The sequence below is a fragment of the Perognathus longimembris genome, chromosome 19 (genome assembly GCF_023159225.1).
Source record: "Perognathus longimembris pacificus isolate PPM17 chromosome 19, ASM2315922v1, whole genome shotgun sequence".
Taxonomy (NCBI): Eukaryota; Metazoa; Chordata; class Mammalia; order Rodentia; family Heteromyidae; genus Perognathus; species Perognathus longimembris.
This window is the reverse complement of record NC_063179.1, coordinates 24278019-24305630: the sequence shown is the minus strand read 5'-3', so window position 1 is coordinate 24305630 and position 27612 is coordinate 24278019. Positions and strand designations below refer to the sequence as shown.

The window sequence follows — 27612 nt, the reverse complement described above, 5'->3', positions numbered from 1 at the left end:
TAAAATAAACCATACCACACTATCTCATGTCACATTTCTAAGCAACACATACACAGTGTTGACTCATAGACCACATGACCTGGCCCTCTAGCCACCAAGATCCCAGAGTGTTCTTGGAAACAGAAATCTACCATTTTTATGATCCCTGTTGTCATCTATTTAACTTCTAGAAATTATCGTCCCAATGTTCCTATCCTCAGCCCAACCTCTGCCATACATTTCCTGTACTTCTTTGCCATTGATATAACCCATATTCTTCTTAAGCCCTTGTACAAATCAAGGCAGAAATATTATACTGGTGTTTTTAAAGAATCACTTCAACTGCTGTCTGAAAACTGGGATTGTCATAATTAGCAGAAGTTTCCTCATCTTCATCCTCTGCTTGTATTGTCGCCACCTAATGGCCCTCCCTGAAACTTCTCTGCCCTGGACATCTAAGTACTACAGTAGCTTCTGTGCACACATCTCAGGGTGAAGAGGTGAGGCGCATGCTCTCTGCTCCCAATGCCATGTCTAACCCCTTACTTTCCAACATCCTGAACAACTCCATCTATTTGAGAGATCTACTATTTGACCAGTGCACTGACTCTCCTTCCTCAACCCTGTCCTTTATTAATCTCCTTTTAATAATCTCTGAATATGAAGATCTCAAACATTCACTGAAAATTCCAGCACCTGGCTTACAATGTTTCTCTCTGTCCCCAAATTTCCAAGTCCATGTAGATTACTAACAGCCCCAAAGTGTGTGTGTGTGTGTGTGTGTGCGCGCGCGTACACCAAGGCTTCAATTGAGGACCTCACACTTGACTTTTTTGCTTATGGCAGGTGCCCTTGTGCCACTCCAGTCCAGGCTTTTGCTGGTTAATTGGCGATAGAGTCTTACAGACATTTCTGCCTAACCTGGTTTGAACTGTGATGCTAAGATCTCAGCCTCTTGAGCAGCTAGGATTACAGGTGTGAATCATAGTTGCCTGGTTCAAAGCTTAATTTCCCCCCCCCCCAAGTCTTACTCCTCAGATCCAGATTCATAAAATGATCCATTTATGAAAACATATTGGATATCTACTACATGTCAGGCACAACAGACACAGTGAAAAGTTAAGCAGAGGTGTTCGTGGCTTGGGAGGCTGAGCTCTGAGGATCACAGTTCAAAGCCAGCTGGGGCAGGAAAGTCTGTGAAACTCTTATCTCCAGTGAACAACCAGAAAACTGCAAGTGTCATTGTGGCTCAAGTGGGAGAACACTAGCCTTGAGAAAAAAAGCTCGGGGACAGCACCCAAGCCCTGAGTTCAAGGCCCAAGACTGGTACACACATGCATGTGCACACGCACGTGTATACACGCACACAAGCTGATAAGATTCCTGCACCCATAGCACTTCTTATGCAAGTGGAGTGCTTCCAGTAGGCATCCTCACCTGGACGCCCCACAGAGTTACCAAAGTCAACAACATTCCAAAGAATAGCTGCCTGTCCCTGGCTCATCGCCAAAACAATTTTTACTCTTCTTATCACTAAACATAAAACCCAAACCAGAAATGTGGTACTATCCTTACTGTTAATACTCATTCAGTCCCTCGATCTTATACCCTTAGCATTCATTCTCTTCTCCCCACTGTCACTAACACTGATTTAGTACTGATCCTCTTCATATTTCTGTCCCAGCATTATAGTAGATTTGTAATGTATTCTTTGTATTTTTAGCCCTTTTCACTCAATTCTTCATGCCAGAACCAGGATTATCTTTCTAAAATGAAATTCTAGTCATCTGACTCCTCTATTTAAACTACTCCAATAGTGCCTAAATAGTTAAGTATGCATGTGCTTAGCTTCACGCTTTGTAGACAGAGAGGCTTCCATTGTGTCCTGGGCATCTAGAGCTTAGGGCTTTTAGACATCTATCTTCCCTGTCTAGAGTACTTTTAAACAATATATTTGGGGCAGTACTAGTAGTTGAACTCAGGGCCTTGCACTTGCCCAGTTAGGCACCCTACCACTCAAGCCTTACCCACAGCCCTTTTTGCATGATTATTTTTAATAGGATCTTGCTTAAGCCAGAGGTCCCTAGACTTTGATCCTCCTTTTTAGGATTTCTGTATAATTAGATGACAAACATACACCACTATGCCAAGCTTTTATTGAGATCAGTTGTTGTGAACTTTTTGCTTAGGCTGTAATGTTATCAGTCTCAGCCTCCTAAATAACTAGGATAACAGTCTTTGCTAAATGTCTACAATCAATTAATCCTAATAATCAAAGGAGCATCACATTCAAAATACAGCTTTCAGTGACCCTTACCTTTACCCAGGTAGCACCTAATAACATCATATTATAATTATCTGTATACCTCTCTGAATCCTCATTTCCATTCTATAGGAGACTGAAATTTCGCACTGACTAGGTGTTCTCAATAAATAAATAAGTAAAGCATAAGCTAAACTATAGTATAATTATGTTTATTATATATCCTGCCTTCCTAAATAATTACATGCTGTTTTGGGTGGTAGCCAATGTTGTTGGGAATCAAAGTGATAATTTAGCTCCTTTGATTTGTTGTGACAAAGGTGATACTATAGCTCCTTAAAAAAAAATCCCAACATGTATCAGAAAGACTTTACAAGTAGAAGCTAAATGGTTTTTGCTAACAAGTTTCTCTTGAGACATGATAAATATGACATGGACTGTCCAAATACAACCTCCTGATGACTCTACCAAATTTACTTTCAAACATTAAATTCTGGATAGATTTGAAGAATTAAAAGGAAATCAAATTTTTATAGTAACTAAGTTGATTCTTTCAGTTCAGTAGGACCTGGAGGGACTATCCACCAAGTTATTCCATTTCATTACAGGAAGTAGTTAATCAAAAATGAGTTTCTCTTCTTTACCTCTAATGTTCTTTAACTCAAAGTGTTTGAATTACTGTGTACTACGTAGATTAACATGAAAATTACCATCAATCTGCCTTTGAGGTGAGCCAACAGTTGGGCAGAGTTCCTCTGAAGACATTAAACTCAACACCAAAGATGTATTCAGTTCTTCTAAACCTGGTCCAAACATAGCAAATCGAGGTTCATTCTGAATGATCAATGAGTGTAAAAAAGAGGTGACAGCTCCATACATGGGACGGCTGGATTTTGAAGCTCTTCTTGTATATGGGCAGCACATTTTATAACTGTATAAAATTGTCACAATTAGAAATCAACACAGGAAACAGTGGGCTAGTTGTTCACTCAAGGTATATGACTTACTTGCTAGACACTGTAATGTCATACACCATCTCAAACCTCTAGAATGACAGTGAAACACAACACCATTCTAAAATAAATGTGGAGTAGTATGACAAGGAAATCCACAGGTGCTATGAAAATGGGAATGACCCAGAATCTGAGTCTTTCCTAGGAAATGGTCACTGAATTTCTGATCTTCATGTAGATTTTTCTCATGAAACATTCCATGTAATATGATGAGTCTAATGGTTAAACTCACTATACAGGGTAACTGTTCTCAACCTGAGAAAGTATTATTCTCTCTTCCCAGAATATGTGGCAATATCTGAACACATCTAGCAAGTAGAGATCAGAAATGCTACTAAATATTCTACAAAGTGCAGCCTTCCACAACAACTGGCTCAAACCAATGTCAACAGCTTTAAGGTGAAAATATCTACACTATAAAGATACTATAGGCTAGGCACCAGTGGCTCATGCCTGTAATCAGAGGAGGCTGAGATCTGAGGATCGTGGCTCAAAGCCAGCTCACGCAGAAAAGTCCCTGAGATTCTTAACTCCAATTAACCACCAGAAAACCGGAAGTGGTACTATGGCTCAAAATGGTAGAGCACTAGCCTTGAGCAAAAGAACTCAGGGACAGTATCCAGGCTCTGAGTTCAAGCCCCACAGCCAACAAGAAAAAACACAAAAAGAAACACCACCAATGGTTAGCACAAGATACTTTTTTTAAAAAGTACTAAGGGCACCAATATAATTCCTAGATATCCTCCAAAGTAACAGCTCAGAAAGCATTAAATATACAGAGGGGCTCAAAAGTTCCTCATTAAAAATTTAGCAAACAAAAGTTATGCGTATTTGGATATTTTTTTTCAATTGTGTGCATCTTGATGAAGTACTCTCCCAAAACCTGTCAGTGACATCTGGATTGGGATAAGAAAAGACTCTAACTTAAAAATCTGAAGAGTTGGGAATCCTATATGTACATGATATTTTGTCCTAAATTATGTCAATACTTTTGAATGATAATAAATTCTTATTTCCCATGGGCTTTTCTTCCTGCTTTTTCATCTCTGAACAAGGAAAATATTTACTATTTAGCGAAATGAAAAGTGTTCTAAGAATAATATGAATCTTAAAAAGTTTTTTAATTTCTCACCATGTATCACGTATAATTATGCAAATATTAGGCACCATGGGGAAATAACATGTTTCAGCTGGAAGAGTCTTATAAGGAAATTAATGAACTCAAGCTGCAATTTTAACATGAGGATGCTCAGGTTCAAAATCTATGCAACAAATTAGTAGCAGGGCAAGAGTAATCTGAACTAAACAGAATAAAATTTAGTATCTTCCCTTAATTTCTAAAAACAGATACTTACACTGCCATGTAATCAAAAAGTGTACTATCAACAACCTCAGATATGGGCTTTTTTAAGATTTCTAGATCTGGAAGAGACTTCCAGTCCACAGAGGACCAAGAAGGAAGATCCCGCAACAAAAAGTATCTCCACAGAATTGGATCTCGGACAATTTCATTCCAGTAATGACTTGTACTTCCCAACTGGCAGAGGTCATGGGGTGAAAGAAATGACAGAATGTAGAGCTGCACATCAATCTGAAATAGATAGTAACCAGAAGATCAGAAAAAAATGAACAAATTCTCTTGGAAAATGAGTGGTAAATTAGACTATCACCAAGGTTAAGTAGTCCATATCTTTAATGATTTAAGTCTATCATTCTGCAGTTGTTTTCAAGAGAGAATCGTAATTGAACACTTTAGTTTCTGACACCCTAAAAAAATTTCTTGAAATTCCAAGCATTGCCCTACTATTTTCCGGCGGGGGGGTGGGGGTGGTGGTGCGGGGAGCAAGTTTCTATCACTTTTTTTTTTTTTTTTGCCTCACAAGCATTTTAATACACAATTTGTTTAAAGAAACCAGTTGAGGAAGTAATTTACATTTTCTAATAATACCTTCACCGAGTGAACCAAGTTGGGATCTGATCATCAGATCAGTGTGACCTTTGACCTGAGTTGGTAGTCCATAAAATTGTTTCAAAGAACACTGCCAGGCGAAGAACCTTGGAGACATTCTACGCCTGCGGTTTTTAATTCCGCGGTGGTGATAATAAACCAAAGGAGATGCAGGATTGTCCTGATTTCTAAACATTTCTATTCTCTCCCGTTTCCCACGTACCTGAAAACGCTGACCACCAAGCTTTAGCTGTGCATAACCTGCTGTAACTTGAGGCTCTTATAAGTTCATTTATTTTCATCGGAGTGGGTTTTTTGTTTGTTGTTTTGCTACTTAGCCTACAGGAGTCCTGTAAATCACACCCACCCCACCTAAGCCCCGGGACTTGCGGGCGCTGAGCCTGGGACGCCAGCGGCGGAGGACAGCTTTCCAAAGCTAACCCAGAAGCGGGGGCCAGCGGGGCTCCCTTCCCGGAGTGGGTTCAGCGAGTCCTGGACACGATTACGCACCTGATTGGGGAACAAGACAACCTGCGGGTCCCCACGCCGGCCAAAAGGGCGCGCCGTGAAGGTGAAGCTGGGGGTGCCCTGGGCCGGCTCAACTGTTAGCGCTGGTGACTACGCTCGGGCCCGGGCGCCGAGGCCAGCAGCTCCCCCTTCCCTTCCCACAGGAGTCCCGGAGGCCCGTGGAGACGGGTTCCGCCACCGCGCAACCCGCCCCGGCCCCCGATCCCACGGCCCCCCGACCCCGCGGCCGACGCTCACCGGCAGCTGCGCCAGGGTACTGGTCTCCTCGCCCGCCGCCTCCCGCGCCTCCGCCCGCGCCGCCCTCTCCTTGCCCACCGACTGCCAGAAGGTCCGCCAGCCGCTGAGGATCGCCGCCTCCAGGCGGCCCCAGTCGCTAGGGGACGGCGAGGGGCCGGCTCCGCTGCCCGGCTCGCTTCCCGCCATGGCCGCCAGCGCCGAGGTAACGCGTGGCCCTGGCCCCCGGCCTGCGGCCCACGCGACGGCTTCCGGGGCCGCCTCTGCCTTGCCCGGCCCCGCCGCCCCGGGAGCCCGGGAAGGGAACCGACGATCGCCCTGCTGGAAGTGGCCAAGCTCCCGGGGCCCGGCCCGAGATCATGTCTCCCGGTCACTTCTAGGTGGCTCCCGCTAGGCCTTCTCCAGGGCGACGCTGATTAAGATGCATTGTACTCACAATCCTACTTGATTATTATTATTAATTATAGTAAGGAGGAAGTCTCCCCCCTGCTGCAGCCACCGGCACCTCTGCCCGGGCTCACTTCCACCTGCCCAGATCTGCAGAGCGGCTGGGGGCTGGTTAATACAGGGCCTCTTCCACGAGGAAGGGCTAATTTAGAGTGCTTCTTCCCAAGCACTTGATGCGGGTGGTTTGTTGTTGTTTCCTTCTGCTTCGTGTCTCGCTGACTTGGTTGGGACTGAAGCTCTGAAGGAAGACTATCCATATTAAAGATCCTACAGCTCCTCTGACCCGGGCTAAGAGCATCTTGATTAGAGGCAAAAACCAAAATTACCTTGGGCCATCTTAGGTGATTTAATAGCTATTTACCTTTGCAGATTTCTAGCTGCAATCCACTCTACATCTAGAAGTGCTGTGACATGAAACCCATAGAAAGGATTTCTCTACTTTGCCCCACCAGTGTAAATGTATCTGATTCGTGTTTGTGTTCTCTGGCTGTCTAGTGTTCATGTAACCTCATTCACAACACAAATGTCACTCTGGAGAGTTTGCATCCATATTCCTAGAATATATTTTGCTTAGAATAAACTTATTTTCTTACTCCCTTTAGCTATTTTACATGCACAAGCCTTAAAGGACCTTATCAACAAAATGTGGGATGAAGGCACTATATAAAAACACAAGTACATTGAAAAAAAGTAGCTGAATGGTACAATATAAAAGGGCAGGTGGGGGGAATCAAAGATAGGAAGAGAACTCAGAGCCACATTGTTGAAATCCTGTTAGTAAGTTTCCTATCTCTCAAAACTAATGCTCACTTTTGCTTTAAGAGGGCTTTATGAAAATGTATAATAGATGTGCTACACTGCAAAGTAATTTTTTAATGTAGAACTCAATGACTTCAATAGAAAATACAAATGCCTATTTGGCCTTATTTGTCAGTCATCTTCAAGTTGCTTCACTTAACTAATCCAAAGAACATTCTGTTTCAAAACTCGACCTCTGTTGCAGACAGTATTTTGAATCAATGTACAATCTAATATTACAGGAATTATGTAATGTTAAATCTCTAAAGATTATTCCATAAACAGCAAGATTATGCATAAGAAAAATATACCCGATCAAAATAATCCAGTGGTTTTATAAATTCAGTCTTGAGCATGGATGAATAATATATTTCACATGATATGCTTTAAACTCATTTCCATACGACCATATATTCTTTTTATAAAGCTATTCAAAATGCCAGGGACAATTTTTTATTATCTCAATTGTCAAAATATTTTCTCAAATCTAACTCAATCTTTTCAAAATATAATAATTCCACCAGGCATGTGGGCTTATGGCCACAATCCAGCTGCTTGGAAGGCGAAGATCTGGAGGATCAAGTTTGAAGGCATCCCAGGCAAAAAGCTTAGTGAGACCCCCATCTCAACCATTACGCTAGACCTGGTAATGTATACTTGTTTTCTCAGCTACCTGGGAAGAATAAAAATAGGAAGATCTTGACCCAGGCATTTTTCCACACACACAAAAATGAAATCCTACTGAAAAGAAATAAATAAAGCAAAATAAAAACTGGAGATGGGGCTCAAGTGGTACAATAACTGCCTGGAGTCCTGCTTTAAGTTCAATAGCATCAAATAGATACAACCAATTCCATTTTACCTTTACAGTCTTCAAAATAGAAAATAAGGTCAACGTCCTCATAAAACTGTTAATATGTTTAAGGGTCATGAAGGCTAAAAGCAAAAACAAATAAGCAACACATATTTGTAATCTTAGCTATTCTAGAAGCTGAGATTCAGAGGACAATGGTTGATATATATATATATATATATATATATATATATATATATAAAACAGCTCAATGCTCACTAACAGACACTTAACATTTACATTCAAAAAATATTGAGGAATTAAACAACTCAAAAAAACAATGAGGCTTGACAACAGAGGCTCTGAGGTCCAAATTTAGTTTCAGACTTTCTTTTATCTCCTCATCCCTAGGGGTCAAGAATCAAGCCAGTTACAAAGTCAGTTTTATGAAGCCATCAGAACATGAAGAGCTATGAATCAATTAACCATATGGCACATTTAGAGACAAAAGAAACAGAACAAGAAAAAAAATCACATATGAAGCATTAAAATAGCTTTTACCGGGCTGGGAATATGTCCTAGTGGCAAGAGTGCTTGCCTCATATACATGAGGCCCTGGGTTTGATTCCTCAGCACCACATATACAGAAAATGGCCAGAAGTGGCGCTGTGGCTCAAGTGGCAAAAAGGAAGCCAGTTGAGCAAAAAGGAAGCCAGGGACAGTGCTCAGGCCCTGAGTTTACCGCCTAGGACTGACCAAAATATATATCTATATCTATATATATATATCTTTTACCTCTGATTACAAGGAAATATGAAAATTTAGTAAATGAACAAGAGTGCTTATTCTCATTGTAGAAAAATTTGAACATATATAGAAAGGAAATAAAGTAATGAACTCTTTTTGGTTGGTTTTTTGTTTTTTTTTTAACTATTTTTTTGTGTTTTCTTTTTTGGTACTGGGGATCGAACCCAGGACGTTGCACTTGCTAGGCAAGCGCTTTGCCACTGAGCCACATCCCAGCCCAGTAATAAACTCTTATGTATTCAGTATTGAAGATTCAAGTTAACAACATAGATTGGTCTTGGTATCACTGTCTCCACCTGACACAACCTGATTCAAGTTTCTTTTAAAGCAAATCCTAGGCATTTTATCACTTCATCCCCAAATACCTCAGTTTGTGTCCCTAAAAACTAGGGCAACACTTAATACAACCACTGTGCCATGATCCACTATTATAACTTAAACCACTTTGATTCCCAAAGAAACATCAAACAAGTAGTCAATATTTAATGTCCTCATCTGCTTTTAGAAATGCCTTTCCCTATTTGGTTTGAAAATCATTTCTCAACCAGGGCTACACACCATACATATCCTTTCAACTCTCTAGGTTTCCCCTCCTTCAATTAGTCAAATCAGGTTGGTCTTTCTGGATCACTTCCAGACTGCTGAATGGTGCCTTAGTAGTCTTTGAATGCATTTCTCCGTCCCAGACTTGGTCAGATTCAGGCTTATTTTATTTTCATAAATGAGATTGTATACTGAGACCAGGAGTTATGTCATTCTTATTAACAGAGTGATCAATGGTTTCGGAAGCTGGATACGTTCAAATTTTCCGTAAGCAATTGACTCCAAACATTTAGCTCTTATCAACAGGTGAAATGTGAGTGCCCTAAATAAATCCTTTTGTTGAGTAAGTTTTGTTCTTAACCACTTGATTGTCCCACCTATGACTATGAATGAGTCATCTCCCTGGTTCATGTTGCTGGAAATGGTTTTAGACATGGTTCTGAAGACACTTCCGTATCCTTGATACACAAAGTCACTCCATATCAGGATGACAGAATTTTTACTTCATTTCACATGTGAAAATCCTTATTTCTAAGTACATTAGCATAGTTGTTAACAATTTAACTTCTAAGAAATTTAAATTTCTTTGTAGTCTTTTCTATCCTTGGGTTGGTACCATCCAGTGGGAATGTGCAAATTACTATACGTTAAAAATAAATAAGGGGGCTGGGAATATGGCCTAGTGGCAAGAGTGCTTGCCTCCTACACATGAAGCTCTCAGTTCGATTCCCCAGCACCACATATATGGAAAACGGCCAGAAGGGGCGCTGTGGCTCAGGTGGCAGAGTGCTAGCCTTGAGCGGGAAGAAGCCAGGGACAGTGCTCAGGCCGAGTCCAAGGCCCAGGACTAGCCAAAAAATAAATAAATAAGCCATCAATTCCATGTGTAAGACAGTATGTGGATTCCATCTTATTTTGTATATTTTTGGCTTTTCTTTTGTCTTATATATACAAGATTCCAAAGTAAAATGTACAAACCTCAAGGTATACTCTGAAAATTTGAGCGCCTATCTGTTTTTTTCTACTTCATTCCTCTTCTCCACCCCACCATTTCTTAAAACAAATAATTGGCAATACTGTCATTGGCAATGCAGTACAAATATTGACGGGCACTGATCTGAGGGTTATGGTTTGAAGTGACTCTTTATCTCCAAGTAAGCAGCAAAAAAAACTTGCAAGTGGAGCTGTGGCTCCACTGTGGTAAAGTACTAGCCCTGAGCAAAAAAGCTCAACCCTGAGCTCTCACCATGGAACAGCAGCTAAAAGAAAAAAGTCATCCTGTCCCTTATAGGCAGACTCCCTTAAAAAAAAAAAAAAAACAAAAAAAAAACACATTGTTGTATATGCCTTTTCTCCTCATTTAAGACCACACTCTAGCATTACAGATTCATTGTGGGTTTTTTTTTTCTTTCCTTTTTTGCCTGGTGCTGTTCCTGGACTTGCTCAGGGCCTGGAACTGTCCCTGAGCTCTTTTTTTTTGCTCAAGGCTGGTGCTCTACCCCTTTGAGCACAGTGCCACTTCCAGTTTTGAATGGTTAACTGGTGATAGAACTTTTCTTGCCCAGGCTGGCTTTAAATCAGGATCCTCAGATCTCAGCCTCCTGAGTAGCTAGGATTACAGGCATGAGCCACCAGTGCCTGACTAGACTCATTGTTTTTTACAGCTCCATAATTCTTACATGTACATGTACTAGGATTTAGAATAGTTTATTTTTAAATGATATGTACAATACTTAGATGACTAGTATTTAATTACATGCCTCTACTTTTGAGACAAAAACTAGGCCAAAAGTTCCAGGCTGATTGAAAAAAAGCATGCTTTAAGACAAATACATCTAAACACAGCAGGGCTATATATATTTTGAGAGTGGGGTGGAAAATATTTTAACAATTATTGTGTTTCTTCTGGGCATTTGCACAAAACAAACAAAAAAGCTGTGGTTCCTACTCACCTGGTAATTTCTTCTCTGACACTTGCTTCATTTCTAGATGCCCAGCATGACTTGAATTAGGAAAAGGCAGTTCTTTCAAGACACAAGTTTATTACTCAATTGTTCAGGCTCATTATGAGCCTTCTAATATTAACATGCTGAATGACATATGCGTATTCACAGAACTATTCAGACACTAAGGAAAATAATGATAGCTAACTCTTGTACTCTTACCATGACTAGGCACTGAACTAATACTTAGGTATTATTAATATTGCTGTGTTAAAAATTAGGACATTAAGGCACAAAAATTTGGGTCTTTGGGGTCCAGAACCCACAATCCTAGAGACTTTACTACATTGGCTAAAAAGTTATTAGGATTACAAGAAAGAATATTCTGAAGTTAGGATATTAAACAGAGTTGATAAAAAGCTTTTATTCTTATGTAACAGTAAAAAAAGAGAACAAAATAACAAAAAAAATCAAGAAACAAGTTAGGGGAATATGATTTTATTTTTTTAAGAAAAATTATATGTTCTAAAACATTTGACATTTCACTATAAGTAGGAACAAAACCTAGATAGTTAAGACCAGGATAAATACATCGCGTATACTTTGACTATGGCTATACGGAATGTATCTTCATGTAATACTTCTTTAATAGGACATCTCATACTGTGTTCAAAGATCACAGGGAAGGGATACTACAGAAGTAGAGAATCCTGCATTCTGTGGCACAGGAGTACCTCACAGGAACTAGAAAGGAGCACTTGGATGGCAGCAACAGAACAACAATAATCTAAAGCATGTGGGTTTCTTTTAATGCCATTAAAGGAATCTGGAAATGTCTTTAGAAACAGCTCACAACTGAATAAACATCAGAGATTTCATAGAACTGTAAAGCTAGGAATGAAATTCGATGGCAAGATTTTTAGTCATGATTTTCATCTTACTCTACTGTATTCAGAGGACTATACAAAAAGGTCACAACTTCATCATAGTCAGCATTAACTCATTCACAGTAGTCAAAAACTTTACAAATGTGCCAAAACAAAAAAATCCTTAACTAAGTCTTAAAACCTAGTTCATGTGAGAAAATTCATACAGTAATGAATCATACAAATGTAAGCTTTATAAAAAATCCTTTAGCAGAGTTTAAATTTTAGTAAACATCATTCAAAATGATGAAAAAATGATTTTCACTAGAAGTAGGAAAAAAACTACTAAACAACAGCATTAAACACAATTCGTACTTGATTGTGGCTATATTAAATGTATCTTAAGGTAAAACTTTCATAATGCTATCTCATATGCTGTTATAAAGAGTATAGACACTAGACAGCTACAGAATCTTATAGCAGAGTATATGGCAAATGGAGTACCTTTACTGGGGGGTGGGCAGGGATGGGTCCCAAAGAAGTAGAGAAAGAAAAGAGAGAAATATAAAAGGAATTTTAAGAAAATGCAACAAGGTCTTTGGTAACACACACATTAGTAAATCCCACACTAAAGGGGAATCCTTTATATGTACCAAAAATGAGGTCAAAACTACCACTCACTCCTTAACTCACTATTAGAATTTCCACATGAGAAGTTTTATCAATGTACTGAATATCGATGGCATTAACCAACAAGGTAGAATTTGAGGACATAAAGACTAAAGCAGTAGACAAGTGCTTAGATGTGCCTTTCCAACCACTCTAAATGAAAGAGGACCCATCCCTAAGTCACATTAGCCCCCTATTCTCTGCACAATTCTTCATAGCAGCCATCACTTGACATACCATGTATCTCTCCTCTACTAGAATACAAGCTCCAAAAGAGAGAGTGCTCACAAAGCTACATCCTCAGCACCTAGGAAAAATCATGGCATGTAGTAGGAATGCAGTAGTTGTTGAATGAAACAATAGTAGTTTCCTTATGTAGAATACTTGGTGTTTTGAAGTTATTTCATCTAAATGAGAGAAATTTGATTTAGTGAGCTTAACTGCATACAAAAATGTGCTGTTTATACTATACCAGAAAAAAACATTAGAAACTTCTATGGCCTACTAATCATTTTCCTGCACGTAGGTGGGATGACTACACATTGTACGAAAAGCACCTGGAAATACCCTCACAATTGTACCAACCAGTGAGTCCACAGGGCCATACAGGCAAGTCCCTGGCTTCTGCAATGAAGCTCTGGTTTTCTTGGGTTGGGAGTAATACTTGACGCCTGTGAGGGCTGCATACATCCCTATTTGCCTCGTCAGCCACTGGTGTAGAGGGCATGGCAGTTTGAAATCCAATTAGCAGCAACCCTTTAGTGCAGTCTGGCATTGAAGTCTTGCCTCATTAATTCAAAAAGCACTACGAGGGACCTACCATGCATTAAGCACTAAAAGTATAGGTAAATTTCAAAGTTCTCTCAGTAGTATGTAAAACAATTACAAAGTAATGGGATAAGTTCAATAACATGGGGAGGGAGGCTGGGGGAACATAACAAGAATATCTGATTTGGAGCAGAGAGTGATTTCTGGCTGAAAAAACCACTGGACATGGAAACTCTATCTCAAAAATAAGAATTTTCTTGCCATACAAACAAAAGAACACAAAAGTACTACATTCTACAAATATATTAAGGTTGAAAAACAATAAGTACATTTGAAGAAGGAATGGAAGTACTTGTGATTACTTGATCATCATTTCTAAAAAGGGAAGGGAAAGTCTAAGTCTGGTCTGTATAAAGAGTTGAAATCTTTACAATTAAAAAGAAAAGGTGTTTGTGTGATAAAACTTGCTAAAAAATCTTCAGAGTGGTGTAAAGAAAAGTCAGAGGCTTACATTCATGTTTATCAAAAAAGAGTCTGGGCCAAACAGTGGTGGCTCATGCCTGTAATCCTAGCTACTCAGGAGGCTGAGATCTGAGGACTCTGGTTCAAAGCCAGCCAAGGCAGGAAAGTCCATGAGACCTTTATCTCCAATACACTACTCAGAAAAAGCTATTCATGGCACTGTGGCTCAAGGTAGATTGCTAGCCTTGACCTAAGAAGCTCAGGTACAGCACAGCGCCCAGGCCCAGAGTTCAAGCCACAGGTCCAGAAAAAAAAAAAAAAAAAAAAAAAAAAAGCCTGGTATTTTCAGTGTATGAGGATCTTGAGAAGTCTGTAGAAGTAAAGTACGGAAGGTAGATGATGTTTCCCTATTCGGTGGAAGATCCAAAAATGAGAAAACATGAAGCAGAAAAGCTTTTTAGGAAGGATGACAATGGTATCTGTACATACCAAATTTAAAACTACTATGGGATGTTTGTCTACGTGAAGACATGCAATAAGCAGTTAGAAAGCAAGAGGAAGATTGGAGTCCAACCCAACCTCCTTCTATGGTGGCAGAAGAAGTAATGGTTATGGCTATGAATGATACTGAGAGTATTTTACAGTAAAAGGAAAATGGGGGGAAATGAATAGAAATGGAGACAGAACTCTGGAGATGACTAACAAGAAAGATAGGCAAAAAAATGGTAAGTCACAAATGAGTGACATATCATTAAGTATTTAATAGTGTTCAACAGGAGAAAATGAATGAGGTTGGTAACTGTTGACACCCTGATGATGTCAGGTCTCTGTATGACCAGAGGAAAGGCAAAGGGCCTGAGATAGTGAGATGAGAAAGTTTAGTTCACCTAAAATGAGGGAAAAAGAGAGACCATACTAGTAACAAACAAAAGGCTTCAGTAAGGGCTCTTCTAAAGCCAAGTGACACACTTGTAGAAATTCTACTCTGAAGGGATGCATGGCCTTCCCATAGAACTTAGTATTCTATACAAGCTTGGTAACAGGAATAATTCAACATGAAAGGCTCATGGAAAGACTGGGTGGAAAAAGACAGAAGAGGAAAACAAGCGACCTCTGTTCATATGGAGTCCACGAAGAAGGCAAAGAAGAAAGGCTGAAGGAAGTCTCCTCAGGATGACGAGAGAAGTCAAGAAAGGAAGGCTGCAAAAACGCTACAGTCGTAGAGTGAAAAGAACAAAAAGCACAACAAAACAAAGAAAGTTAAGGTAGAAAGATGAGAATTACTATCAGCTACTGAAATTTCACAGAGAAAGGAGGATGGCTAATGTTCCAGGTGCTGACCGCTAGGAATGAGTTACTGGAATGTGATGAAGTCACTGGGAAAGACATCTTGTGTATCAACAGGGAATCAGGCAGAGCATTGCAGATGACAAGAGTTGAGGTAGGCAGAAAGACGGCGAGGAGGACAGCAAACGAGGCTCTGTGGCCTTTAAGATTTCACCTCCACTATGAAAGACGGAAAATATTAAAATCCCAATACTACATGAAAAGATATTCCCTAAAAGCAATTCAACTAATGATGGACTAACATAACTTGATTTTTATCTTCATTATTTGAGAAACTATGCATTTCATTTTAAACAAATAAGAAAATCATTTTAACAGTTTGTATTAAATTGCTATATAGAAATATTAAATATGATTAGTAATGTATGACAACATAAATAAATACAATTCCCTGTGGAATCTTCTATTGTTTACCTTATTGGAATCTGACTCTGAATATAAGTCATAATCTTTCCTTTTGCCTACATCTGTATTTGTAGTACATATTCAAAGCAATAAGGGAATCGATTTTAATCTTTGAAGCATGGCAAACTTCCAGATAGAGATTAAATTTTGTGTTACATATATCATACCACAGCAAAAATAAATAAATAGTAATCTATCTGGGCATGGTGGGACATGCCCGTAAAACTAGCACTTGGGAAGTTGAGACAGGAAGATTGTGAGATCAAGGCCAGTGTGGGCTACATAGTGAACTGGTGGCCAGCCTACGCTTCATTACATATAGTGAAATCCTATCTCAAAATAACATTTAAAAAAAAAAACTAAAATTAAAAACAAAAAAAATCTAGAAAATATTTTGTAAAGCTAAATTGTGTTCCTCCTTACAAGTGATATGATATGATATCTGTAGTTCAAGCTGAGTAAGAATAATATACATATGCCATTTAAGAATTAAGGAATTCACAGGTCTGAAGATATATAATGAAAGATGAGAGCATTAGAGAAGGGTAACCATACTGGATAGTTTTCTGTAGTGTGAATCTTTCTGTAGTGTGAATCAGTGGCAGTATCTCTTCTGAAACCTTTCTATTTCATGGGTCTTTCAGATTAAAAAGAATTAGATAAACTACTAGTTACAGTGATGCTGAAAGAAGTTTAAGATTTGCTTTGCATTTGTTGTATTCCATTCTTGTTCTTTCAGGGGTCCTTCACACACGGATACATACTTTTTCAAAATTTTTTCTCCTACTTCTCGGAAATCCAAAAGTTCTTTGTGTGAAGTGCAACTTGCTCCAGAAGCACCGGTATCCACTTCATGATTTTCTGGCTGTTGATCTGCACAATACTTCAATCCCCAGTAGCACATTTCTCCACTGTACATCATTGCCAGCAAGTGAATATCACTAAATATTCCTGAAGGGGTTATTATTTTGAAGAGACCAGAATTAAGTGTTAAAAAAAACTTAGTTACTAAAAATAATAAATTCGTTAACAAGTACATTTCATCTCATTTTAATATCATTTAGAAAAATCCCAAATCACTAAAACAATCTTAATCTAACCAATATTTCTACCATTGTTACTTATAAAAGAAGTTTATCACAAAAATTAAGAGTATTGATATTTTTTTTAAAAGTGAAGGACCATTTAAGTAAGTGTTTGTTGGCGTTCTCTTTAGGACCTATTTGACAATTTCCTCAGTGGAAAACCTGGTAAAAATATAAAACTGCAAACAAGTTTAGGATATTCATAAAAATAATTAGATTCTCTTTTGACAGGGTCTTTGGAGAAATTTGGCCTATGAAAAAGTGGGTTTCCGGGCTGGGAATATGGCCTAGTGGCAAAAGTGCTTGCCTTGTGTACATGAAGCCCTGGGTTTGATTCCTCAGCACCACAGCCAGAAGTGGCGCTTTGGCTCATGCGGCAGAGTGCTAGCCTTGAGCAAAAAGGAAGCCAGGGACAGTGCTCAGGCCCTGAGTTCAAGCCCCAGGACTGCCCCCCCCCCAAAAAAAAAGTGGGTTTCCTAGCTTCTAATCTAATGATGTACAGGGAGATGGATTTGGGAGAACAATCTTTATTTAAGAAGCTGACACTAGGAGATAACTATGACAAAATGGTTATGCTGCCTATCCTTGGAAAATGCCTAACGACCAGATCACACCCCTTGATTCCACTGTTAAAGAGGCAATTGAAGCTAGGAGTATACACATTTAAATCATCTGGAGAGATACCACCAGTGTCAGAGGCCTCCCAAAGTGAAATTCCAGGCCAAAGAACATCTCTTTAACTAGGAAAGGATGAGGGGAATAGATGACATATTTTTTAGATTCTAAAATCCTAATCTTTCTTTTCAAGTGTCCTAGATTAGTGGAACTGGTCATGTGGGTAGTTTGAGAAGACTTTAAAGACTATTTAAACTTTATTAGTTATCTAGAATAACTAATTTATTTTCCATAAATACATCAAAACATCCTATTTGTCAAAATGTCATGCCTGCAGAAGGAGCTCTTAAATACACAGTAAGTTGTTTTAGATAGATGTCCACCTAAATTAACTTAAAACTATATTTCTTAGACATCCCAAGAGTCCTAGTTCTATGTTAATTCCATTTAAACACACCTTGTGTTTTTGTTTCTCTTTTACATGAAATATTTTCAAAGAGAAAAGGCTTAGAGACTCTAACAGGAAATATTAAAATATATTTTAAATGATAGAATTTTCCCAAGAAGTCTTACTTTATTTATTTTATTTAAAACCCACAAAAGCTTCAGATGAAGTGCATAAGAATATCAAGTTTTACTATGATCTTTATATCACTTGTAACTAGATGACCCTGATCAAATTACTCAGTTTACCTGGACTTCAATTCCTACATTTATAAAAAGAAATGATAAAATAAGTTCTCCCTAACACTTCAGTCTAAAACATAAACTATGCTCTATATCTGGTTCCCAGATTTATAAGTTTCTGTTTGCAGTAGAAGTGTAAAGCTGTCACCCAATAATCATTCCTCTGGCCTTCCTTGGTAAAGAATTTTAACTTGGAATGACAATGTATCAGGGGAAGAACTGCATTTCCCAGACTTCCTTGCACAAATTTCACTTGTGGAAGTATTACAAGAAACTTTTGCAAAAGCTGCTCAAAAGGAGCAAAGATGACTGAAGCATACTTCCTTCTATCATCCTCATAGCCTGATGAAATATAGGAGATGGAAGGGCCTCCAAGAACATCTTGGGATACTGACAATGGAATAGGGATGCATGCTACACAACTCTGAAAATAACGTTTATATTGTACTTTTTATAAATTGCCTCTACTTCCAAGCTAAAGACTCTGGTTATAAATGTGACAGAAGGGGGCTGGGGATATGGCCTAGTGGCAAGAGTGCCTGCCTCATATACATGAGGCCCTGGGTTCGATTCCCCAGCACCACATATACAGAAAATGGCCAGAAGTGGCGCTGTGGCTCAAGTGGCAGAGTGCTAGCCTTGAGCAAAAAGAAGCCAGGGACAGTGCTCAGGCCCAGAGTCCAAGCCCCGGACTGGCCAAAAAAAAAAAGAATAAATGTGACAGAAGAAATGGTAAGAGTATGATGTCATGGAACCACTTTACTAGGTCTGGACCTTACTATGTGAAAAAGCATAAATGTCTTCATTGTTTAAAAGGTGTATCTAGTCTGATATAAAGAGGCAAATCTATTTCTGATCAAAGTAAAGTGAAGATATAAAAAAATAGTTAAAATTACACAATACATATGCTCCCTAAACCACTAAACTCATTTAGCATAAAGTTTACATAAACCTAGCATTAATTTTGCAAAAGTAAAATCTAGAACATTTCCTAAAATTCTTTTTAAAAGTTTGCATCATTTGCAAAAGAGCTGGTACTGGTAGCTCATGCCTGTAATCCTACTTAGGAGGCTAAGATCTGAGGATCATGGTTCTAAACCAGCCCGAGCAAGATAATGCATGAGTCTTCACTAAATAACCATCAAAAAAGCCAGATTTAGAGTGTTGGAGCACTAGCCTTGAGCAAAAGGCTTGGGGATGGCACCTAACCCCTGAGTTCAAGCCCCAGGACCAGCACAAAAAAAATAAATAAAAAAAAAGATCACATTACCTGCACTCAATAATTTAGCTGTGTCTAGGTCTTGGAAAGAAACTCCTTCATTTAACTGGATAGGACAACGATAATTTAGCATCTGTAGTAAGTAATTGATTCCATCAACAAGGTACTAAATAAAAACCAAAGGCAAAGAATCAAATATCTAATGGTTATTATATATCAATATGCTTCTACCACTCCAAGATTTCATAACATCAATATATCCCTATATATCCCTCAAATAGTAAGAGTACAGGCAAAAAAAAAAGAGATAAAACATACACACACACATACAAAAAGAGAAAATTGAAAATAAAAACAAAAATGCTTTAGTAATATACTCTTCTAAAATGTTATCACAGGAAAACAAAATATAACAAAGATTATTCAAAAACAACTTACTGAAAATACATATGTGCTTATTATAACTTAGAATTATTAGCCTAAATTTCTTTTTTTTCAGGAGTTTTTTAATGTATTTATTTCTTTATTGTCCATGTAATGTACAGAGGGATTATATGCCTAAATTTCTATAACTTATAGTGTGTGCTCCAATACATATCAACCTGAATTAGAATCCTTAGAATACCCTGGTGGTGTGGGATCAGTCTACTTGAGTCAGAAGGAGCTCATGTTCTAGAAGAGCAGCACAGGGAATTTTCTGAAGTAAATAGCAGGCTCACAAGTATTTTCTCCAGGCAAAAAAAACACACTTTGAGGTTAATATAGGTTATCTTATATTTTTAAAAAGCAAATAAAAGTATAAAAAATAAAAGCATGTAGGATTCCCTGATTAACATGTGCTTTCTCATGTCATCGCATTTAGTCTACACAGCAATTCTAGTCTGTTTATGATACAGCTAATAAGTAAAAGATGTAGAATGAAAGCTGATCCTTGTATTCCTCTACTGTTAACATAACACACAACTTTGAGAAACCTGTGTCAACAATGATTATATGTACAAATTGTCTTGTTACCTTTTTAAGCAAACTGTTTTTTCTCAAGAGCCACTCCCTTCTCTTAGTCAGAGAATGACAATACATGTAAAGTAGGGCTCCTCGCCTCCAAGAGAGACATTCCAGCAGCTCATCTCCAAGCAAATCACAAGACTGAAACAAGAAGACAGCGCTAAAAGGAGACACTTGATACCTATAAGTCCTGTTTCAAAAAATTCAGCAACTAAAAACTCATTTCACTAACTGTTCGGCTAATTTACACAGGAATGTTTATCACTGAATTGACTAGAAATAGTTTTGATGGCTACATTAAACTCAATTTACAATTAGCTTTACAAAACAATGTTTAACATTTTAGCAGCAAATTACCCTGACATATGAAAAATATACAGTCCATAAACTGATTAAAAATAATCTTTCATTAAATCAGAAATAATTCAACAACCTAGATTGATAGAAAAATAATTTTAACAAGTCATTGTTTTTTATTGGTCATACTAGGGTTAATTTGGGGATGATTCTTTCCACAGTGAGCCTGCCCTAGTAAATATACAGAACAAAGGTGGCATCTAGACAGTCATCAGACACTAAAAGGTAATGAACTGTTTTCCTGAAAGAGTACTCAGACCTAGAGATATAAACTTTGGAACTATCTACATTGAATGACAACTAAAAAGGTATGTAAAGCTGGGCACTTGTGGCTCACACCTGTAATCCTAACTACTCAGAAGGCTGGAATTTGAGGACTGAAGTTCTCAGGCACCCTGGGCAAGAAAAAGCTGTGGCTCAAGTAGAGTACTAGCTTCCAGCGGTAGTAGTTGAGTACCAGCTTCCAGCACTGCCAAGAGACAGAGCCTAGGCAGGCCCTAAAGCTCAAGCCCCCAGGACTGGCAGACACAAATTAATTAATTAAAAATGTAAAAAGCATGTGAACGGGCTGTAAGCAAAGACAGAGCACAAGTGAGCAGAAAATGGAGACATCTTTGGGGACTATTTAGTATATAAAAAAGACAGCTGCTGGGGAAAGAGCAAGAGAAGGCTTGTCAAAGATAAAGGAAAAAAGTATGTGGGAGATGGGTAAAGAGTCCTCGGGGAAAAACAGCATCTTCGAAAGAGGATAAGTAGGAAGTATTGTATGTTTGTATATTACAATTAATTTTTTTTTCATATGTCTAAGCAGCTCATACCTGTGATCCTAGCTTTTCAGGAAGCTGATCACAGCTAAACTGAGGATCACAGTTTGAAGCCAGCCCAGGCAGAACTTATCTCCAAATAAGCACCAAAAAGTCAAAAATGGTATTGTGGCTCAAGTGGCAGAGCACCAGCCTTAAATAAAAAAAGTAAGGGTATAACTCAAAAGATCTAATTCCTTGGAAAGTCCAACTCACAGTCCAACAAAATAAACAAAGGGTACTCAGGAATAGAGGCAAGAGTAGGAGAGGTAAATGAGTAAGAGAAATGTTGGGAGAATACATACATAAAATTCAATGCACATCCTACAAAATTAAGAAAATGAGGGGAAGGGATGGTTGGGAAGGATAGAGAAGATGAAAGGGGTGACATCAATAAAGATTCAAGGTATTCATAAAATGCTTTGTTGAATGGTAACTCCTTTACACAACTACTTAAAGATAAAAAAATTAATCTTTTTAAAAAAGATAAAATGCCCTGACTTTGAGTTTAAGCCCCAGTACCAACATGTGAACACACCATACACACACACACACACACACACACACACACACGTAGCCTAATTAAATATTTAGAAAATAGAAACAATGGTATATTCAAGATTTTAAAAACAATAAAAATGATAGTAAAAACTAGCAATATTATACTATAATTCATAGAAATGCAAAACTTACTTTGGGATGTAAATTGTTTTCTTTAACTAAAATTTCTGGTTCTGAAAGAAAACTGATCAGCTCTCTTACTTTCTGTGAAGAATCTTCAGGAAAATCTTCATCTACTAGCTTATTCTCCTCAAAATAGGTCATGTCCAAAATAGCCTATGGAAAAAAAGAGGAAAAAAGCACCTATAAATGACACAAACTTCAGAGAACAAATCTTTTCTTTTTAATTTTTTTTATTTTTTTACAGTTTCACACATTAGGCCAGGGTACCTTTCTTATACTGTTTGTTACCTCCTCCCTCATTCCCCCTCCCCACTTCCCATTTCCCTCTCCCCCTGAGTTGTTCAGTTGGTTTACACCAAATGGTTTTGCAAGTATTGCTTTTGGAATCCTTTGTCTTTTATCCTTTGTCTCTTGATTTTGATATTCCCTTCCACTTCCCTAGTTCTAATACTAGTATATACAGTATCCAGGGTACTCAGATAAGATACAGTTATAGCGCAGGGTACAACCACAGGAAGGGGATACAAGAGGATCATCAACAACAACAACAAAAAAAAAAAAGCTACAGTTTCACATGGCATGTTCAAAGTAATTACAACAGTGATATAACACTCATTTCCATAACATGGACTTCATTTTACTTAGCATCATCTTATGCATTCATAAGGGCATAGCTATTGGATTCTTGTGATCCTCTGCTGTGACTAGCCTAAACCTGTGCTAATTATTCCCTATGAGTGAAACCAGAGTCCATGTTTCTTTGGGTCTGGCTCACTTAGTATAATTTTTTCTGAGTGAAAGAACAAATCTTAGTTTAACTTTACAGATAGGTAAGGGAAATGCTTTATTTGACATGCATACCTTCTAGCACAGTATTTAAATTTAACTTGAGATGAACCCTACAGAAAACTTCATTGGTATTTTACTAAAATGCTGGATTAATAATGACCTTGTTTAAGAAATAAAATGAAGACTGACAAGCTTGCTTGTCTCTATCACTTGAATCACTTGTTGGTTAATTGGAGATAAGAGTCTTATAAACTCTTCTGCCCCTGCTAACTTTGATTGACTTTGAACTGAGATATTCTGATCTCAGCTTTCTGAGTAGCTAGTAGTACAGGCATGAGCTAATTAACATTATTTAATCATATAATGAAAATGTAACCAATGACTATACTCTTTGGTCTTTATACATGTATAATCTCTGAAGTCTTTCTCAATGCCTACAGTACTAAAGGTACCACCTCTAAGTTCATATATTCATTTTCAACTAACTCATCAAATGCTGGATTGGAGATGTGGCTTGAGTGGTAGAGCACTAGCTGTGGGAAGCAAGCCTAGTGAGAGCATGAGTTCAAGCCATGGTACCAAAAAAAAAAAAAAAGGAGGGGGGAGGGAAGGATTCTTAGTATAGTATATTCTTAGTATAGTATAGGGAGAATCATGTTTAGAATTCTAAGGAAAGGTGAATTTCAAAGAGAAAAACATATGGCCATAAAGTCTCCAACACCCTATAAAACCTTCAAGGTCTTAAGATACCACATGCATTAATATTCTGATCAATTATCCAGTAAAAATAATTAATATTCTATTGATAAAGCTAATAAATCTTCATCCTTTGCATACTGCTTCTAAGTTTCAAAAGTCTATATACAGTTTAAAACAACAACAAAGTTCAACACTTCCAATAAAGATTAAACTGACTTTACTACATTTGGAATTTGGAGTCTACCACCTAAATAAACTGCTTTCAAAATGTCTGTGTTCCTATCTGTTTTAGTACCTGTGTATAAAGTTCTAGGAGATTTGATGGACTTGAATGTTCTTTCTCTTCTCCACACAAGTGCTTCAACTTTTCTAGTGCTGCAGAGGCCCGAATTAAAAAGTGATCTATAAGAAGTAAAAACATAGTTATTATACATAGATTCAGATTACCTTTGAAACATTAAAAAAGTTACATGTCTAAAAAGATAAAAGAAGATCATTCTACAACATACAGATCAACAGCAAGGCAGTAATTATATCTTACCCAAACACAAAGTATACCATAATACCCAATTTAAGTAAGCAAACTTATTATTGACATTTATTCTAGGAAGCAAAAACTCAACTTTTCATAGATTCACTATTGCTACTTCTTAAATCCTGTCAATATTCTCACAATGCTTCTCTAATATTAATACAATCAAAATATTTAAAATAATTTAAAATTTTTACTGGAATGATACGAACAGTATATATAAACGTAAAGTTCTCAATGAAAATACGTAACCTTATGAATTTACCTATAAATATTTGCTAAAAGAACATGATTGACCAAATCAGATCTCCATGAAATTATCAGCACTTTAAGCAAAGTTCTTCTAATATACCTGTAATCACAACTCACCTAACTTCTACCTCCAGGCTTTTTATACCCCCTTTCTCTACTGTCACTCTCCCTTTGCTTCATCTGATTTCAGATTTTCTTATGTGCCCATGCCAAGCTATTATCTACCTTTCTGTATCACCTCATACAGCAAAATATAGTATATGCCTACTATAGTAAAGGGACACCAAAGTCTCATCAATTTTCTTCTGAAAATATAGGTTCTTTCCTCTTCATTAGCCAAGGGACAACTAAGATAGCATTTGTTTTGGCCTTATCAGTTCCAGCCTCAGCAATCACACAGAGATAACCTGCTTAAGAGTATTGAAGCAAAACCAGCATTAGGTTACGTGCACTTGCAGTCATGTGATGACTTTAGTTCGCCCAGATTCTGACTAGCCTGAAAGTTCAGCAGATTCTGACTACCATAGATCCACTATTCACACCATCTGAAACTTCTTTAGCTTCCTTCCTTTCTCTTTTAAAGCTAGAAGTACCAACACACAACCCTAAAAAATTCCACTGTGAACCAAAAGTGTATGGAATACTGGCACTCCTTATGTGCTTCTATAGAGACTGTATATGTCTTTTTCCTTTCTTTTTTGTGTGGCACTTGGGACTGAATCCAGGACCTTGTGCATTGTAGGCAGACCACTGAAGCCACCCTACCAGTTCTTTTGTTTACATTTGGTTTTGAGATAGGGTCTCACTAACTTTGCCTGGGCTGACCCTGCACTCAAGTTCCTCCTGCCTCCACTTCCTGAGTACTTAGGATTAAATACACAGACCACCACACATGACTGCTCTTCACCCTTTTTTTTTTTTTTTGCCAGTCCTGAGGCTTGAACTCAGGGCCTGAGCACTGTCCCTGGCTTCTTTTTGCTCAAGGCTAGCACTCTGCCACTTGAGCCATAGCACCATTTCGGCTTTTTCAATGTATGTGGTGCTGAAGAATCGAACCCAGGGCTTCATGTATACGGGACGAGCACTTTACCACTAGGCCATATTCCCAGTCCTCTTCACCCTTTCTTAAATTCCAAGATTATAGTAAATGTTAAGACTCTACTTTAACTCACTAACCCACTGCCCAAGAAGTATGTCATATAAACTCATGAAGTGGCAGAGGTGGCACTACTATCATCTCGGAAAAGCCCATATAAATGCGATATTCGGCAAGGTGTGTTAACATATACTTAAAATCCTAGCACTTGGGAGCAGAAGGATCTAACCTCCACTTCATGGTGAGTTTCAAGCAAGCTCAGACTACTACTTTACCTCAAAAAAAATACATTGTTTTTGTTGTAATTAGTCAAAGTACTGAACAGTAGGGCAAAAGATGACTGTTATTCTTATATAATCTCTAGAAAAAGTCCCTTCTCCCATAGAATATCTCTAGTTTAACATCTTGAGAGAAAAATGACTGGCTGTTATCTGATTTAAAACACTAGAACTATCAATCATTACAACCTAGTTGCATGCAAGGACAATTCTTTAATGTTTTTTGTTGTTGTTGTGCAGGAAAAGAATGCCAAGTTAAATTAAAATGAATGTAACTTTGTTTTAACTAAACTTCCTAAGAAAATCTTACTAGCAATGCTAATAGCTACTGCTATAATTTTAATAAATGTTCAGATACATAAGGATTCCAAAAATAAATATACAACTAACACTTGACTTTTATCTCCAAGCTTCATTGTAGCTTGGACTAAAAAATTCTTCCAAAGGAAAATAAAAATGGTTTGGGCAAGGGGATCCCATCATAAGTGAATAAAAAAACCATTCACTGATTTCTTTGGACTGGTTCAGTCTAAGAGGTAACCTGGGTATACTTCCAGGTAAGAGCTACTAGTTAATATTCATGAGCTTACTATTGATGTAAATCCTAAGATTCACTTACCACAAACCAAAAGAGAAGTAGGCTTCAGTGTGGTCTATGAGTCTTTGATGAACATACTCCTAAGAAGAGATAATCCAGCAAACAATCTTCTCTGAAACTAGGTGTTTTCATTGTAGATCCTATTCAATAAATACACCAAGTATTTAATCTCTTGGGAAACTGTCCCACTACTGTTTTCCTATGAGTCCGATCACAAATGAATTCACAAGAATTTTAAAGTCTATGTGTGTTTGTGTAGTAAAGGCTCAAAGCTAAAGGGGAGCCATACAGAACCTGCAGACAATTGAGAAGTCATTAAAAGGACCTAGAAGTCACAAGACCGAGTTTAATTCCTAAACCAGATTTTCCGAAGGAATCAATTCAGACATTCCAGAGCGAGTATTCTAATATCCACAGGTCCCTTATGAGAACTAAAATGATGTATAAGAAAGAACTCATCTAATATACACCAATATAAAGCTGTCTGCAGAACGGAGTCCACTGTTGAATTCTGAATCGAAAACAAAACAAGAGGTTTCCAACGCAGTAAGGAAAATGTAGAACTGTTATCCATGCCCATCTACCTTTACTGGATGCAAACTCACCACTACTTGAGTACTGTTCGTCTGACCATTTATTTAAAGGTTTCTGGGTACTTTTATTTAGCCTCGACCCTTTTCCTCACGGATGTGGCTCAGAAGTAAACAAAACAAATTTCCCGGATTATGAAATGCGATTTCGGAAGAAGCAAAGCCCTGACAAGTTAAGCTGTCTCGACCGGGCAGCAATGGCACCGAGCGGTGACAGGAGCGCCACGGGGGGCCGAGACCAAGGACCCCCCGAGGGCCCCCGAGGATCCCAGGCCGCGGTCTTCGTTCTTGACGGCCATCAAGAGCCAGTCCTGCACGGCCGTCCTCCCTACCCACCCGCTCTCCTCCTCTCCCTCACCGTCTTCACCCGCGGCTTCGCTAAGCTGCTGGATGTGGGCCTGAGCCAGGTCCCCGAGCTCTTCCACCCGTCTCATCACACTGGAGATCGTGGCCGCCATGGCCACAACAGGCGGCCGCGCCCAGGTCACGTGACGGCGCCTGTTGTCACGT

The 27612-nt window shown here is 38.3% G+C and overlaps 2 protein-coding genes and 1 long non-coding RNA gene across 4 annotated transcripts in view; 1 reads left to right on the top strand and 2 right to left on the bottom strand.

Moving 5' to 3' along the window:
• Nucleotides 1-6262, bottom strand: part of Fbxo4 (F-box protein 4) — a 12229-nt gene extending 5967 nt beyond the window's left edge. Inside the window, exons 1-3 of one of the 2 annotated variants that reach the window (XM_048368104.1) lie at nucleotides 5969-6262; nucleotides 4611-4846; nucleotides 2953-3173 (exon numbers count right to left, since the gene is read on the bottom strand). In XM_048368104.1, coding sequence (XP_048224061.1) covers nucleotides 2953-3173; nucleotides 4611-4846; nucleotides 5969-6154 — 643 coding nt within the window. In that variant the 5' untranslated portion in view covers nucleotides 6155-6262. The remainder of the gene's footprint in view (nucleotides 1-2952; nucleotides 3174-4610; nucleotides 4847-5968) is intronic. The other variant, XM_048368105.1, reaches the window with a different exon arrangement.
• The window catches only part of LOC125367444, a 20281-nt gene extending 5728 nt beyond the window's left edge, over nucleotides 1-14553 (top strand). The window contains exons 3-4 of the long non-coding RNA XR_007214087.1: nucleotides 9898-9901; nucleotides 14428-14553. This is a non-coding gene — a long non-coding RNA (uncharacterized LOC125367444). The remainder of the gene's footprint in view (nucleotides 1-9897; nucleotides 9902-14427) is intronic.
• On the bottom strand, nucleotides 14544-27612 carry Rimoc1 (RAB7A interacting MON1-CCZ1 complex subunit 1). The gene is made up of 6 exons (XM_048368106.1): nucleotides 27461-27612; nucleotides 24052-24158; nucleotides 22278-22421; nucleotides 20434-20565; nucleotides 19471-19585; nucleotides 14544-16764 (listed from the first exon to the last, which is right to left on the bottom strand). Exons 1-6 carry the CDS (start codon nucleotides 27558-27560, stop codon nucleotides 16481-16483), a joined length of 882 nt encoding a protein of 293 aa, XP_048224063.1. The 5' UTR covers nucleotides 27561-27612; the 3' UTR covers nucleotides 14544-16480.

Coding starts and splice junctions, on each gene's coding strand:
- Rimoc1 (XM_048368106.1), bottom strand. CDS start 27,560: ATGGCGGCCACGATCTCCAGTGTGATGAGACGGGTGGAAGAGCTCGGG. Junction 19,586..20,433: donor AAAACAGTTTGCTTAAAAAG/GTAACAAGACAA, acceptor GTTTTTATTTAG/TACCTTGTTGATGGAATCAA. Junction 16,765..19,470: donor AGCTAAATTATTGAGTGCAG/GTAATGTGATCT, acceptor TAACCCCTTCAG/GAATATTTAGTGATATTCAC.